The sequence below is a fragment of the Ictalurus furcatus genome, chromosome 9 (genome assembly GCF_023375685.1).
Source record: "Ictalurus furcatus strain D&B chromosome 9, Billie_1.0, whole genome shotgun sequence".
NCBI classification, from domain to species: Eukaryota; Metazoa; Chordata; class Actinopteri; order Siluriformes; family Ictaluridae; genus Ictalurus; species Ictalurus furcatus.
The window spans coordinates 19656971-19673289 of NC_071263.1; the positions used below are offsets into that span (position 1 = coordinate 19656971).

At 38.2% G+C, this 16319-nt stretch overlaps 1 protein-coding gene across 2 annotated transcripts in view; it reads right to left on the minus strand.

Annotated features, from left to right (window-relative positions):
- orc3 (origin recognition complex, subunit 3) overlaps positions 1–12098 on the minus strand; it is a 13543-nt gene extending 1445 nt beyond the window's left edge. The window contains exons 1-20 of one of the 2 annotated variants that reach the window (XM_053633020.1): positions 11994–12098; positions 11689–11808; positions 11054–11108; positions 10806–10903; positions 10541–10685; positions 10337–10441; positions 10094–10248; positions 9814–9950; positions 8239–8398; positions 8044–8157; positions 7802–7935; positions 5596–5659; positions 5223–5339; positions 5028–5107; positions 4483–4616; positions 3018–3106; positions 2824–2921; positions 827–968; positions 611–727; positions 429–508 (exon numbers count right to left, since the gene is read on the minus strand). In XM_053633020.1, the coding sequence (XP_053488995.1) occupies positions 429–508; positions 611–727; positions 827–968; positions 2824–2921; positions 3018–3106; positions 4483–4616; positions 5028–5107; positions 5223–5339; positions 5596–5659; positions 7802–7935; positions 8044–8157; positions 8239–8398; positions 9814–9950; positions 10094–10248; positions 10337–10441; positions 10541–10685; positions 10806–10903; positions 11054–11108; positions 11689–11715 (2051 nt within the window). In that variant the 5' untranslated portion in view covers positions 11716–11808; positions 11994–12098. Of the gene's footprint in view, positions 1–428; positions 509–610; positions 728–826; positions 969–2823; positions 2922–3017; positions 3107–4482; positions 4617–5027; positions 5108–5222; positions 5340–5595; positions 5660–7801; positions 7936–8043; positions 8158–8238; positions 8399–9813; positions 9951–10093; positions 10249–10336; positions 10442–10540; positions 10686–10805; positions 10904–11053; positions 11109–11688; positions 11927–11993 lie in introns of those variants that run through there. The other variant, XM_053633021.1, reaches the window with a different exon arrangement.
- Between the last annotated feature and the right edge of the window lie 4221 nt (positions 12099–16319).

Consider the following 16319-nt stretch of genomic DNA (forward strand, 5'->3'; position numbering starts at 1 on the left):
CACAGACCATATGTTTGACCGAAGAGTTCTGTTAGAATGATGTGGGGAAAACACACAACTGTTCAAAGTTGTATCCGAACAAGTATAGATTTGTTAGTGTCCAAGATCACTGCAGACTGAGTAGCCTCTGTCCAAACAAGCTTGATTGTACAGATTTTTAAAAAAATAAAAAGCTCATGTCATCCTCGTTTGATTATATGAAATTCTGAATAATAATAATAATATTAATGCCTATTGTGTAGTGCACAGCCAACCTAATCTGGTTTGCCTAATTGAGTTATAATTTTTACTTCACTCAAAGCTTCGGAGTATCAATAATATATTAAAACTCCAAATTATCCAATCACATTAAACAAAAAGGTATGACCAAAGCTCATTAGCTGGTAACCAAACAATCTTTAAGTAGCTCATTTGTAAATAAAGGATACTGCTTGAGTTGGTCAACTTTGCCGTACTCTTCAGAGTCAGGATCCTTACCCTCTGCAGCAGAGGCCACTGTTGCGTATGCCTGAAACACAGAACAGCTTTCAATGTTTTCTACCATGGAAAAACCTCGATATCCAAATATTTAATACAGTCATTATTCTATCCACAAAATAGATGGTCTCACCTCCAACCAGTCATATAAGTTGATGAGCCTCCCACACTCCAGATGAAGCTTGTAGGCAATGCAGATATCTGGAGCAGCATTGGAAACTGTGCCGGCATCTGTTTTCAGGTTTACATTCTGCAAAATTGACAGCAACCGCAAAATTGACAGCAACCACACACATCACTGAATTCTATGGAGCATTTCAGCAGACCTGAAAAGAAAAAGGCCAATTACCTGCAGGTAGTAGTAGGGGTGGCTAAGTGCAGTCTGGATGGAGGTATGTGGAGTTGCATTGAGGTGGCGTCGCAGAATGCCTGAGGAGCTGTAGTAGCATACTTCATATAATGGCTGCATCTCTGGTGGTGTCAGGTGGCTCCTGAACATAAAAAAAGAAAATGTATTCTATCCACTGTGCTTTTCCATTCAATAGGAAAACACTGAATGTTGCTTTAATTTATTATTATTATTATTAGCTAATAATAATAATAATCATATAATGTGGTTGATATGTAGTTAAACCTCTTTTTACATAATGCTTATAGTCCCTCGAAAAACAACTCTATGCTCTTATAGGTATAGTGTACTTTAATGTTCCTTCATTTATAACGGCTGAGACTCAGTAATGTGAGCTTTCCTAAAGTAAAGCCACTGCACTTTTGCCATAATCCATAATCCCTCGGTCATGCCAGTAACATACTCTACGTGTCTATGAGCACATTAGCATGATTGGAAGAAAATGCCTGTCTTTTTAGTACATTAGCACAATTATAAGATTACAATGCTTTATGTACTTTCTGTTTATCCAATCACTTCTGACACGGTAATGCTTGATTTTCTGGTAACACAGTTTTGGGATTTTCAAATGATATATTAACAGCAAGCTAATAGCAACATGTCTTCTCATGCTGATTTAATATTGTACATCTGGTAACAGCCATCTATACAAGATTCATTATATACTAGTTTCACAGTGAAAAAATGCTTGGAAAATGCTTTGTGGTCAGATATGAAATATAGGAATAAGTTATTAAACCAGTGGAAGAAAATAATGCTCCACACATGTGTGGGATATGTACAATGGGCTTTACACTCATTATAATATTATGTCAAGTGCATCTGACTCAGAATAATCCGACAAATCAAGCAGCCACGGTGTTTGCAGATGTGGTGTCATGCAAAGATTCATAAAAGCATCATTTAGTGTGCAAATGAAAAGAACCCATTTGTGACTGTCTTCAATATGACATGTTTCCCCTGACATGCAGGAATGCAATATATACATTACATGGCCCAAAGTATGCGGACACCCATATGTTCCATGAACTGCTGCCACAATGTTGACCATTTTAGACAACTGTCTAAAATATCTTTGTATGCTGTAGCATTAAGATTTCCCTTCATTGCATATAAGGGGCACAAACCTGTTTCATCATGGGAATGTTCCTTTGCACAGAGCATGGTTCATAAAACACATGGTTTGCTAAGGTTGATGTGGAAGAACTGGAGTGGCCTGAGCCCAGACATCGACCCCACTGAACACTTTTTGGGATGAACTGAAAAAGCCAATTGCACACCAGGTCTTCTCACTTGACATCAGTGCCCAACCTTACTAATGGTCTTTTGGCAGAATGAGTACAAGAACCCACAGCCTTGCTCTAAAATCTAGTGGAAAACCATCCCAGAAAATTGGAGGAGGTTATAACACCTGTTGGGGAGCAGGGGGGGAACGTGTTAATGCCCATGGTTTTGGAATGGACACATATGGGAGTGATGGTCAATTGTCCACATACCTTTGGCCACATAGTCTACATGCAGGAGAGATTTTTTTATACAACAACTTGTGAAGATCAATATTAATCTTTAAATAAGAAAGTTGCCCAACATTCTAATGTACTGTGAATTTCCAAAGTAGCAGACCTATAATTCCATGTGTTGCAGGAATATTATTATAGGTATCCAAGAACACTACCCACCATCACAGTCCTGTCACTTCAGGCCCAGACGGTTCTTGCTGTTTGACCCTTACTGCTCATTATTTAATTCCAATATTACAAACCAAATGTACATCATCACATAGCCTTTTGTGTTATTACCAAGAATTAGCATTATCTAATCTAAAACTCTTTTTATTAATTATGCAAACGATGCATTCATTCCATAATAGACCCATGTTCTTACAAAAGCTCTTTTTTTGAATGAGAACTTGTATAAAAAGAAAAACCGTTACTAACCTTACAAGGCCATCAATAACACCTAGTGCCTCATTTCTCAGCACCTCAAACGGACTCATTTTCTTCGATCTTCTAGTGCTTTTCATCTCCAATAGAGTCTAGAAAGAAAACAGACATCATTATCAAAAATCCACAAAGGATAATAAGTGTAATGCTGTTCCAGGAAATCCCAAGCGAGCCAGAGAAACACTTACTTTCTGAAGTTGGAAGAGATCAGTTTTCTTTTGGAGATCCTTTCCTGGTGACGTAACTTCCTCTTCATTAAGATCCTCTACAGACATACCTAACAGAGAATACAATGGGGCTTTATTCAAAACCAAATCCCAGTGGTATATTATGAAGTAATTGACCACTGATAATGGGTTTATGGAACACAGATTGACAGTGTCTAACATCTATAAGGTGCACAAACAAAGGTGTGGCCAGTTAGAGTACACAGTTCCCTACGACACTGTGCCCGATACACTCATACCACACTACGAGGTCTCACAGATGCACTGAGAATATCTTGTTAGTAGTGGTCCCTTTCGACTAATGGATGAGGTAAAGGGGGCGAACAAATTATGTGTAGCAACATAAGCCCAGCTCATACCGCACAGACAGATGTAGACCAACGCCGACAATCACCAACTTTAAAAATTTGGCCGCTGGATTTAGAATGTTGGGAAACACGACTGTCATGTTCACACTGCCCCAATAGACACCAACAAACTTTTTTATGGACAGTCAGACTGGTTTAAAAATGGATGATCCTTTTACCGCAATCAAAACTTTACTATTACTAGTGTCTTTACGTGTCATTCTTCACCTGAAAAGATGAGTGAAACGAAAGAGGTTGTGGGTGAAGCCTTGATTGTTGTGAAGTGAGAGACAGATCAATTTCTTACATTTCTACACAGAACTGCAGACAGAGGTTGTGGGCAGGGGTGTAAACTGGCCTAGGCATTGGGGGCTGTAGCCCAGAAGTTTTTTTTCTTTACCTCTACCTTTTTTTTTCTTTTTATATATATATATAATTTTTATTTATTTATTTATTTATTTATTTTTACCAGTAAAGGGGTTGAAACTGAAACACTAACATACTCTGAGGCTGAACTGGAAAACCAGGTGTGTAAATGTCTATACGAGTTCCAAGTTACGTGAACATGATGTGAGCAGATCATAAGGACATCTAATGTACTTTTCATGGCATTGTAGCAACTAAATCCATACAATGATAGCTTAATTGTGGCTCTCCTTGGCTAGAGACACCTAACTAGCCTAGTCTTGTGTTAGACAGCCAAAACGTTTTATATTTTAGTGGTCTGGTAGTCCTGCAAACACCTGAGGCATGTTTTACGTTAAATCACGATAAATTGTCAAATTTTCTAAGCAATTAGCCCTCACATGTAAGGAAAAAAAAAAGCATGGAAACAGTGTGCGCCTAGCACCGAGCGCACAAGCTTTTGTTTCTATGAGTTTTCAGGGACACTTGCCTCATTGTCATAGCAACAGTTTGTGCCCAGGTCAGTTTACTTCAGAGTTTGTTGGGAAATCATACCACACTGCACAGACATTAAATGACCCGACAAATGCCGACTGAACATGTTCATTCGGCGAAAACATAAATTATAGTATAAATAGTACAAATTAAAATTTATACAATATGTAAAAACATACTGTCCAACTGCTCAAATTTGACAAGGTAGTCATCCAGCTGCTGCAATGCACTTCTCATATTCTTTGTCTTCCCAGATTTAAGAATGTCCACACATTTTCTTAGTGTTGTTACAAGCTCGTCTTTTGCAAGCAACCTATAATGGTGTGAAAATGCAAGAATGCATTTAAATTAGATTTCTGTGATTTAAAACAACAAACACACCAAATGTGTTCTGTAATGTTATATGTTATGTTGCATCTTTGGCTACATGCTCAAGCCACTATTTTAATTCTTATTTTAGCACTGACAGAAAAACATAAATTGATTGCATTGATAGTAACACTGTCACATTTGGGGGGGGGCACAAAGGGAGGACATCTGTACTTCTCTACTCACAAAAACTTAATCTATTTTCTACCGTTTTATGATATTTGTCGACGAATTTCATAAATATACGTATTTTTGTTACGATTACAAAAATTGCTCGACCGCTTATCTTATGATACATTCATAACTATGTTCTTGTCCTAAATAAGTTGCTCAAACACAGATTATACCATGTTACCTCAGAAGCTGAATAGCAGATTCATATTCATTTGTCTCCCATACATTCTTCTCAAGGCAGGATATATGCAGCTCTCGTATCTAAAAACAAGCGCACATTAAATGTTCAGTAAATATACAGTATGACAAGTAAAATTTAAGAGCAGTTCTTAAAACAAATTTAGGAGTTTATATTTAATACTTATCAAGATCTTACTTGTTTCCCCAGAGGATACTTTGGCAGAGACGATGTCAGTGTGTGTAGACAGCGGACGATGGGATAATAATTCTTATGGTATTTTCTAAGATCCTTCAGTAACTTCTGACACACCACCTAATAAAAGACCCAAATCAGACTTACTTAATATTTCACTTTAACTGAATTCATAAAACAAGCATTAAAAAAAAAGCTGAAATAAATTATTTAAAAATTAACATGTTAAATTAACATAAATTTACCACAGAAATTATTGAGATCTAAAGACAACAGAAATCTAAATTAACTGGACAGACTGTTGACACTGCAATGAATAATAAGTAAAACACTGCAAGGAAACAAAAAAATTTTTTTATAACCATCAAGAGCTTACCTTAACATGTTCATCACTGGTGAGAAGCTGGACCTGTTCCTGTGTGTCTTGTGCCTCTACATATCTGAAATGAAGGTTTAAAGGGTTAGATAAAGCCCTGTCCCTAAAAAACCTCAATAGTAGAGCTGGTATGTTTCCGTCTAGCTAACAAGCTACTAGGATGTATGCACTTTACCATACAGCACATTTACAGGCTTTCACCAAGGTGGCTAAAATAAAGGAATGACATGTATACTGCTTCAGTAAGGTAGATGATGTGTGGTGACATCAGCTATATACCCAATCATCACCAATGCCTCCGTCAAGTTGCTAGTTAGTCTACTTGAAATTCCACTTTCTATTGAGTATGTGGCTATCACCAGGCAAACTAGGAAAGTGTAGTGGTGATCTTGCTCATGTAGAGAAAAACTACATCCCTGAGGAAAAGGACAGATGTCTGACTTCTTTGAAGCCAAGGTAAGGCTGGATTATGGGCTCATCTAGACAACCATTAACAAGCTAAACAAGAAGTAGTTCGGAGACTTGCTGCAACAGGTTTGAAAACGTTAGCAAAACATCTTAAACAGTGCTCCTTAGAAAGCTGCCTCATAAACTGAGAATATCACTGTAACCAGTAGAGCTTCCTTCTTCAATTTGGCAGTATAGTGAGAATTTAAGCAGACTAGCTAGCAACTAGATCAGCCACACATAAGACATTGTATGCCATACCGTCAGTTATAGTCAGTCCCTCCAGGATTTTGCAATCACAGGAATTGAAGCAAAATCAAGAAAACTCCGCAATATTTGGAGGAGCTTGCAATTTTTCAAAATTACCACAGATTTTCTTCTGTTTTTGTGTATCTCTCATACTAAATTGTTTCAGAAATTAAAACAAATTCAACCAGAGTAAACACAAAATACAGTTTTTAAATGATAATGTAGGCCAATAACAACTGGGCCTGTGTGAAAATGTGTTTACCCCAATAGTTACTAATTCACCAAATCTATGAATCTACATTCATAATGGGGTTCAGCTGGACTAGACACAACGAGGCCTAATTACTGCAAACACTGGTCAGTCAAATAAAATTAAACAATTTTATTAAATTAACAATTAAACAATTAAATAGTAACACACTATACCAAAATTGAAAGAAATTCCAGAAATGATGAGGAAGAAGGTGATTAAAACATCAATCTGGGAAGGGTTACAATGCTATTTCAAAGTCTCTGGGACTCCAAAGAACCACAGTGAGAGCCATTATCTCCAAATGGAAAAACTCTGCATAATAGTGAACCTTCCCAGAAGTGGCCAAACTTCCAAAATTCCTCCAAGAGCACAGCTACTCATCCAGGAAGTCACAAAAGAGCCAAGGACAACATCAAAGGAACTACAGGCCTCTCTTGCATCAATAAAGGTCTCTGTTCATGACTCCACTATCAGAAAGACACTGGGCAAAAATTCTATCCATGGAAGAGTGGCAAAGCGAAGAACATTAAGGCTTGTCTAAATTTTGACAAAACACACCTTGAAGATCCTCAAACCTTTTGGGAGAATGTTCTATGGACTGAGGAGTCGAAAGGGAAACTGTTTGGAAGACAGGTGTCCCGTTACATCTGGTGTAAACCAGACACAGAATTCCACAAAAAGAACATCATACCTACAGTCAAGCATGGTGATGCCTGCGTGATGGTGTGGGGATGCGTTGCTGCTTCAGGGTCTGAGCAATTTGCAATAATTGAGGGAAACATGAATTCTGTTCTCTACCAGAGAATCCTAAAGGAGAATGTCCATTGTCTTCAATGTACAAGTTGAAACTGAAGCGCAACTGGATTATGCAGCAAGACAATGATCCAAAGCATAGGAGTAAGTCCTAGTCCTAGAAGTAAGTGAAAGTGATCTCCAGTTACTGGAAGCGTTCAGTTGCAGTTATTGCTGCTAAAGGTGGCACAACTAGATTTTAAGTTTAAGGTGGACAATTAGTTTTTCACATTGGTGATAGGTGTTTGATAAATAAATAAAAACTGTATTGTGTGTTTACTAAGCTTGCCTTTGTTCTATTTCTTTTGAAGATCTAAAACTATTTAGTACGAGATGTACACAAAAACAGAAGAAATCAGGATAGGGAAAATACTTTTTCATAACACTGTATTGTTTTGTTGCAACGTTATCAGAAAACCCATTTTGATCACCCTTGCTTTCTAGGGACTATGGGAAATGTGTCACCTCATGAAAGAGGGCAGCTGGCGGACCATCTCCACATCTTGGTGGCTCAACTTCTGTGCACGGACCAGAAACTCCTTTTTCTCACAGCAGAGCACACTGAGAGGCTGTGAGTAGAAGTGCTCCAACAGGGCCAACTGTACAAGAATAAGCATATTTTCTCAACACAACATGAATATTCAATATATACACAGAAACAAGTGGGAAATCAGAAAGAAATATACAGTTATGTTGCATCTGCTCACCTGCAGGCCTTTAACAAAGTTGCGGACTGAGAAATCATGGTACAAGAAGATGCTCACCAGCACCTGTAGAACTTTACCACTGAGCTTGAAAGGAAACTGTGAAGTCAAAATCAGCTGCAAAACAAAATAATAATAAATCATCATCATCATCATCATCATCAGACAACAAACAAACTAATTGTCAGTAATTAATACCTTGTCAATAACAGTTGCAAGATGCTGGGTACAGGAGAGTGACTGAAAAAGCTCAATGCACAGCAGAGATGACACAGAATGTGGCAACATGTGCTGAATGGTGCTGGGAGATGTGGCGATGCCAAAGACGAAGATCAGTGGAAGCTCCTGGATGTACCGACTGTTCAGAAATATTCATTCTTCAATATCAATTATTGGATAAAATGCATTACATATATTACAGAAAGCAACAAGATCAGGAAAGCCTAGTTTTGCCGGACTACCATAGACTGAACAGCAATTATCGTGTAAATGTCACTGGCATGGGATCTGACAGGATGTTAGAAATGGATTCATCTGCTGAATCTTACTATGAAGAGAAATGCCACAGTGGCATTTCAAAGTTCTGATAGAGTGCAAAGTTGTTTTACTCAGTGCTGAAAATAGGAGTCACTTTGTGCTTGTAAAATGCCTTGTCTCTTGTCTACACACATTTCAACACTGGGGAGGCATTCCGTTTCTTACTGAAAGTCATGGTGACATTTTCAGACCTCTGGGTAACTCCTGTTTTCTGAGAGAGGGACTATGGCATATAATGTGGCATACAATTTAAATTTCACTGTTAATAGACACAAAACTATTCATCAGAGACTGGAAATTGTTCTATCTACAGTTAAATTGGGCAGTACCATGAAAAATATACTGGAATTTAAATGTCAAACAATGTCAAACATCTAGAGTATACCTGATATTTATACCATTGTGTTAAATCAGTTCCTCCAGGATTTCACGATTTTGCAATCATAGAAATTAACGCAAAATCAAACAAACTTCGAGCAATATTCAGAGGAGCTCGCAATTCTTCAAAATTACCAGAAATTTGGGCCAAGACATGTCACATGACGTCATCACAATGCGCATTCAGCCAAAGCCCTGTTCGACTCACGTGTATCGCACAGGAGTACAGTATAAAAGGTCTCATTTACCAACAAACATCACTGCGAAAGACCGTGCAAAACAATTTCGTTCATTTGCAATTTTGCCAATTCAAGTAGTTTTCCACAAAAAAAGCACAAAATAACGCCACGTTGCATCACAAATTTTGAAAAAAGCCACAGTAAAAATCAAACACTTTTACCCGCAACAATTACAATAAACCATAGAAAACACACAAAAGCACCTTAAAGAGACACCTTCTAGACCTTTTCCTTAGACACATGCAACTATGCTACAGCAAGTCAGTAGTAAGTGAGAAACATATGGCTAGCAACCTCTATATAATACCAGCTTCTTGGTACAAACTCAGTCATTCATGCAACATACAAGACCACGTCAAACAAATATGCACTCCTAAGCCTACATAAACAACAACTTCAGGTAATTTACCTCTTGTTTTCTGTAAATTTTTGTAGTAGTAACCAGTACTTGTATGTGAGATATATTGAAATGTGGATGCCTGGTGCTATTTATGAACATTTTCATAAATGTTTACCAACATTTTATATAGTGCATCACCTACTGCTTGGATGCAAAAATAGACAAAATACAAGCAACAAGTAGAACGAGACTTAATAAAAGTAACAAGAATACATCTACCTGCAGATAAGTATAAAGTCCTGAAGGACACGTGGATTAAAAGCTTCAAAATCTTTGAAAATCACCAAAATTGGTGGACTCTCTGAGAAGTCATTTACAGAACTGCATTTCTTCCCTGGTAATTTCACAGTCTGTTTCTGCAAGAAACAGCCACAAACACAGTGAGCTCAATATGTCCGGCAGCAAAATTATTTATAGCTTTATTTATAGAAATGTTAGAATTGGTGGACAAAGCAACCTCCAGAAATAATGAGACTAACTACTTGAAAAGTTTTCTTACCTTTGTAACTGTTTTATACCACTGACAAAGTGCACTCATTGAGCAGGATACCCTCTTTTGTGGTAAAGACGTACTAGGGTCGTCTTCATCATCTTCCACTGACACGCCAGCACCCATTAATCTTTCTAATACTCTCTGCATCAGATTCTTCAGAGCTGAGTGAACACAAGATCGCTTCTTTATTAAATTTCATGTAAAAAGCCACAAAAATAACTTTACTGACAAAGTTCATAACAGGGACACCTGCACATTCTTTGGCCTGTACAGAAACAGCAAAGGGGGTTACAGATTCCTGTAAGAGGTCAGATAGGCTTTGAAATGTCATGTCATGATCTGGTACGTTCACACCTAGTGGAAACAAATGTTAGGAGAAAAATGATCATCTTCAATAGACTGTACATTCATATTTGAAATAATGAATTAAAAATAAATAAATTATGAATGTACCAAGCACCAGGGCAGCTGTAGGTATTTCGCTGGCTCTCATGAGAGATGCCCAATCATTGGCTCTGGACTGGAAGCTTAAACTACATTTTTTGATGAATTCCAAAAGGCTGTCCAATATTTTCTTATTCAGGTCATCCTGCAATATCTGTTTAAGAGAGAACAAATCACTGACTTGGAATGAAAAGATCAAATACCAAAAATGGAAGCAGATGTTTTCCCCCTACTATATTTCCATCAAGATCTTTCAAAAAAAAATGCCTCAAACCTCTGTGTCCAGTTTAATCTTCTCCCAAAGTCTCTGACAAGTATTAAAGCGTTCTTTGCCGTACGCACAGTCACCATTTCCATCAACAAAGTAGTCTTCTAATCACCATCATTAAAATGAGAAAAACAGTAAAACTTCCATCAGTAAAACAGTAAAAAGTCTTGCAGTAAAAGCTTTGGGGACAAAATGTCAACAGACGGTCGATATACTAAAATAAAAACTAATATAATTGCTTGCCCGCTGTTTACCTGCATCTGCAATTCGCTTTCTCTTCTTAGAACCTGGCTTGAAGACAAAGCATCCCTAAACACATAAGAAATAAAAGATCAAGATTAAGTTATGTCTATGTGACTCCAGGACCATCTGATTAAAAATTAATAACAAAAATACACAACATAGCGTAACATGTATTTAAGTACAATAATATAAAACCTTTCCCTGGACACAAAGACAAAAAGCATTAGATATAAATGACTGCAAAAGTCTGTTTAAGCGTTGTACGTCATTCTTTAGTTTAAGCTTGCTCTTAGAATAAATTAAACAGTTCGAATTAGCCGTTCCACCTTAAATCGTTTTAAACAACACATTATGATCATTTTAAAGGTGAAAATTGTTCATAACACAAATATTATTACCCAGTTAGTACAACTAAGAAGCAGAAAAGCACCTAAAATAGTGTTGTATTTGGATAGTGCAGTTTCATAACACTCCATGTGTTTAAAAACATAAAAGATGAACGTGTTCCCTTACAGACGCTATACCGCATCAGCAGTTATTTAAGGAGGAAAGGCGAATTCGTCTTTATTTTAAACTTCACTACTTTGGAGCCCACTATCTTTTTTTTTTTTCAAAACAATCGAGAGGCACAGCAATAAAACTTTACCTTTGATACTGACGAAGTAGTATCCATGGTTTATCAGCCTGATGAACTCGACACCACTTCCGGTTGTTTTTCCCGCGCTTCTGACGTACGCGCTATGACGTAGGAAGAAAAGAGGACGTCCTGGGTGATAAAAGGCCGGAGATCTGATAAGCTTTTTGCTAATTTATGATAATGTATCTATCGCTCTGGTGAACTACCCCGTCTGTAATTCGGGTTTTTGCTCTGTAGACATGTAGTTGGTTTGGAAAACAGAGCAATGGATGTCTGATCTTTGGAGGCAGTGTGCGGTCTTATGATTATAATACCTTCTTTACAGGCGGCATGAAACCATGGGGGGAGTATGGTGTCTCTGCAGAACAAAAAAAAGGCGTTTTCAAACCGGGATAGGCGTTTTTCAACCTCTTTACCTGATTTGTTAAAATCCGAGTATAGGTCTCTGTGGAACATAGCCTAAATAGACGTTTCCCAATCAGTGGGCGTCTTCAGACCGGATAGGCGTTCTTCTATTATATAATTAAGTCAATCAATCAACCAACTAGTAGAAAGTATGCTTCACTTTTTACGCGTAGCTAGAAATAGCGTACAGTACGCGTGACGCAAATTTCGTCATCAGCAGAGTACGCGCGTATTGTACGCACCGCTCGATTTTTCTAACATCGCAGGTCGAACATGCGCATTTAATTATTTTGCACTATTTAGTTGTTCCACAAGGTGGCACCAGTGACCCAGGGCCGTTAATTGTCAAGGCAGTTGAAGAAAAACGGAAGAGACGAAACGAGTGCAGGTTAGAAAGTACCCGTGTTTGCATAATTCTAGCCTTAAAGAGTATAAGGATTTGTATATGGGTGCTAATCGGGGCGAGAAATTGCCCGAGCATTGTTGTTCGTGTTGTTGTGATTCTTCTTTTCACAACGAAAGACCTGCTTTACTGCCCTATATTGACTCTTGTAGGCCAGGAGAGGTAGTGCAAGTTGTCGTAATGCGCATGCATCAACCGCCTGTGTACGCATACATGTCAAATGGAGTATACGTTGAAAGGCTATGTGTACGACTGTGCGCACATGCTAGTGCAGGGGTTCCCAAACTTTTCCAGGGCAAGGCCCCCCAAATGGCATTGACATTTGCAAGATGTCTTTAAAACACATTAAAAAATACAGACCTCTGAATATATCCCCCCTTTTTTTATTATTAATAATTACATCCTACATCTTTACATTACATTAGGAATTGATTGTGTGTGTGGTTGTCTGAGAGTGAGAAAGAGAAAACATACTAGTGTTAGGGATGGGCACACCAAATTGTTGAGGCTCCCCGGGCGCCCCCTGGTGGCCCCCAAGGGGCCACAGCCCCCACTTTGAAAACCACTGCACTAGCGTATGCGTGAAAAAAACCGAAGTATACCAGAACCTTTAAGGTTGGTTCTGGGTTATTTAAAGAAATGAGGTAAAGCGGTTGAAAAACGCATATCCTGGTTTGAAAACGCTCAATAGTTGGAAAACGCCTTTTTTGTTGTTCTACAGAAACACCATTCTCTTAAAATAACCCTAACCATCACCGTAGTTGATTGGATGGTTGAAGAACACCTATCTCAGGGGTTCCCAAACTTTTCCAGGGCAAGGCCCACCAAATGGCATTAACATTTGACCGAGCCCCCCCTTTTGCAAGATATCTTTAAAACACATTAAAAATACAGACTTCCGAATATATCCCCATTTTTTTTTTTATTATTATTAATAATTACATCTTACATCTTTATATTACATTAAATTAGGAATTGATTGTGTGTGATGGTCTGAGAGTGAGAAAGAGAAAACATACTAGTGGGAGGGACTGGGCTTGGTGGCTCCGATCAAATTGTTAAGGCCCCCCGGTAGCCCCCTGGCGGCCCCCAAGGGGCCCGCGGCCCCCACTTTGAAAACCACTGACCTATCTGATCTGAAGATGCCCACTGATTGGGAAACGCCCACTTATGTTCTGCAGTGACCTATACTTTAGTGACGGGAAGTTCGGATCATTTTACTGACTCGGATCTTTGAATCTCGTTCAGCAAAATGGGTGAATCTTTTTTCTAGTCATTTCGTTCATTTCAGCGGATTATAATTAAAATGTTTACATGTTAAATTTCTCAACAAATCTAGTACTTACACAAACGCTGATCACATTTGGAGTATAAACTATAGGCTAATGCAACCAAGGCCGAATTATGAGAAACAGAAATGATTCATGAATAGCTTAGCTTAGTCTTCAGGCTATGTAGTCTATTAGTTCACCTCACTTCCCGATCCGAGTCCTTCTTTCTTTTGTCATGTCACATTTGTCAAGTCTGTTCCCCAGAAACACAACTGATTAGTTCACCTCTCGCGTCTTCGGTTTCGAGTCAGTCGTTCATCACGTGATGGGGATGTTGCTGCGCGTGCATGGTCAACACAAAAATGAGACAACTCGTTGTTCCCGAGTCATATTAAAGATCCGTTCAAAATGAATGACACAGCACTACAATACTTGCACGAGGGTGGCATATAGCCTTATGATTGGCTGTGCGCCTTGGGGATATTCAGCTGCTTCAATGGCTGTTTGTTTTAAAGTTTATATTGTTTGGCTGTGTGCTTTAAAGGGGAGATTCAGCCTCTTAGGGAGGATATGCAGCATATTTCTCCTTTGTGTAATTTTCAAGATTATATCAACATTGTTTCTGAGATAGACCATTCATTTGCTTATCCTACACAGTATGGAGGGGTCGCAGGGGAGCCCAGGGATTAAAGCAAAAATAAATAAATCTTCTGTCTGAAAACATTTTTTCAGGCTGTCATGTTCCTTTAACGCAGTGGTTTTCAAAGTGGGGGCTGCGGTCCCCTTGGGGGCCACCAGGGGGCGCCCGGGGGGGCTCAACAATTTGGTGTGAAAAATACATTCTCACTCTCAGACAACCACACACACACAATCAATTCCTAATGTACTGTAAAGATGTAAGATGTAATTATTAATTTAAAAAAAAGGGGTATATATTCAGAAGTCTGTATTTTTAATGTGTTTTAAAGACATCTTGCAAAAGGAGGGCCTCGGTCAAATGTTAATGCCATTTGGGGGGCTTTGCCCTGGAAAAGTTTGGGAACCTCTGCGTTAACCGACACTTTATTTAAATACACGAGACCAATAGCGGTTTAATGTGTTTTCTAACAGCTTTTCTATTACAGTTGGCAAAATTTCAAAGCTGTTTTCAATCTATGAAATAAAACTGATAGTTTTTGCAATGCTTAACACACTTTTTAGTCATGGAAATAATAAACCATCTAAATAACTTGTCAGTGCATATGTTTTTATTTATCTTATAACACCAAAGAATGTTTTGTTTTAAGTTATTTAAGTATTCTCCCCAGGGATAACATGTTTTGCAAGAACCATTTTTATGCACTAGATCTAGTTTATTAATAAACAAAAAGTAACACAAAGTAATTCTATGTAACTTTATCATAATTATATATGTTCATATTCATATATATTCATATTTATAAGCCATATTCATTTACTCTCAAGGACTAGATGAGAAGGTAAAGTTGCAATACAAGGACAGTGGCACAGTACTGAGACAAAGAATATAAAAAATTTAATATGGGGTGTTGACGAGGCATTACACACCTCTCTTGCCTATCTCTCAATTCTTCTTACCTGATTCAGTCCCATCTTGTTTCTGACCCCTCCTCTATCATATATCACAGACAGGTCCTTTTAATGGTGATTTTAATCATGATTTAAATTGTCTACATTTATCCATATTTTTCTTTTCTATCTATCTATATTTACAATAATCTTGCTCATTGTAATCGCAGTTTGGATACAGTTGGATAAGTACTAAGTTTACACAACTAACATTTACTTAATTTCTATCACATTTCCACTAAACTCCTGGGCAGTTTCAGGCAAAAAAAAAAACAAACATTCAGGGCTAAACTAAAATCATTTGGGGCTCGAGTCGAATGATTAGCCCTAGCGACACACCTGAGAGCACAAACAGCAGCCTTGTGACTAGCTTCTGATTGGTGGCGAGCTAGCACTTTTTTGACATTACTCCTTTGGATCTGCACTAATCTGATACATGGCTTCTCTGAAATCCAATTGATGGAGATCTGTCATAACCACAGAGAACTTTAATCCATGAGAGCCTAATAAGGGACATCCTGGACGGGGTGCCAACCGATCACAGGGCACAATGACGTTCACACCCATTCACATACTACCAACAATTTGGAAATGCCAATCAACCTACAACGTATGTCTTTGAACTGGGGGAGGAAACCAGAGAACCCAGAGGAAACCCCCAAAGCACAGGGAGAACATGCAATCTCTAAGCAAACAGGCAGGAGGCAGGATTCAAACGCCCAAACCCAGAGGTTCAAGGCAAATATGCGAATCACGAAGTCACATTGACATTATGAATCTTTGTTTTCTTGAAATAACAAATGGAATGTGCAAGATTTATGTGCTCTTACGATGTATGTGCTAATCACACAAAACGTGCCGTGTAAGAACTGTCTTTCTTTTATGGTAGTTTTGTGGTACTAAGAGTATGCACATACCACACCCATATCCTAAATGAACATTTCATTTTAATCATGAATGACTTTCAGGCTTAG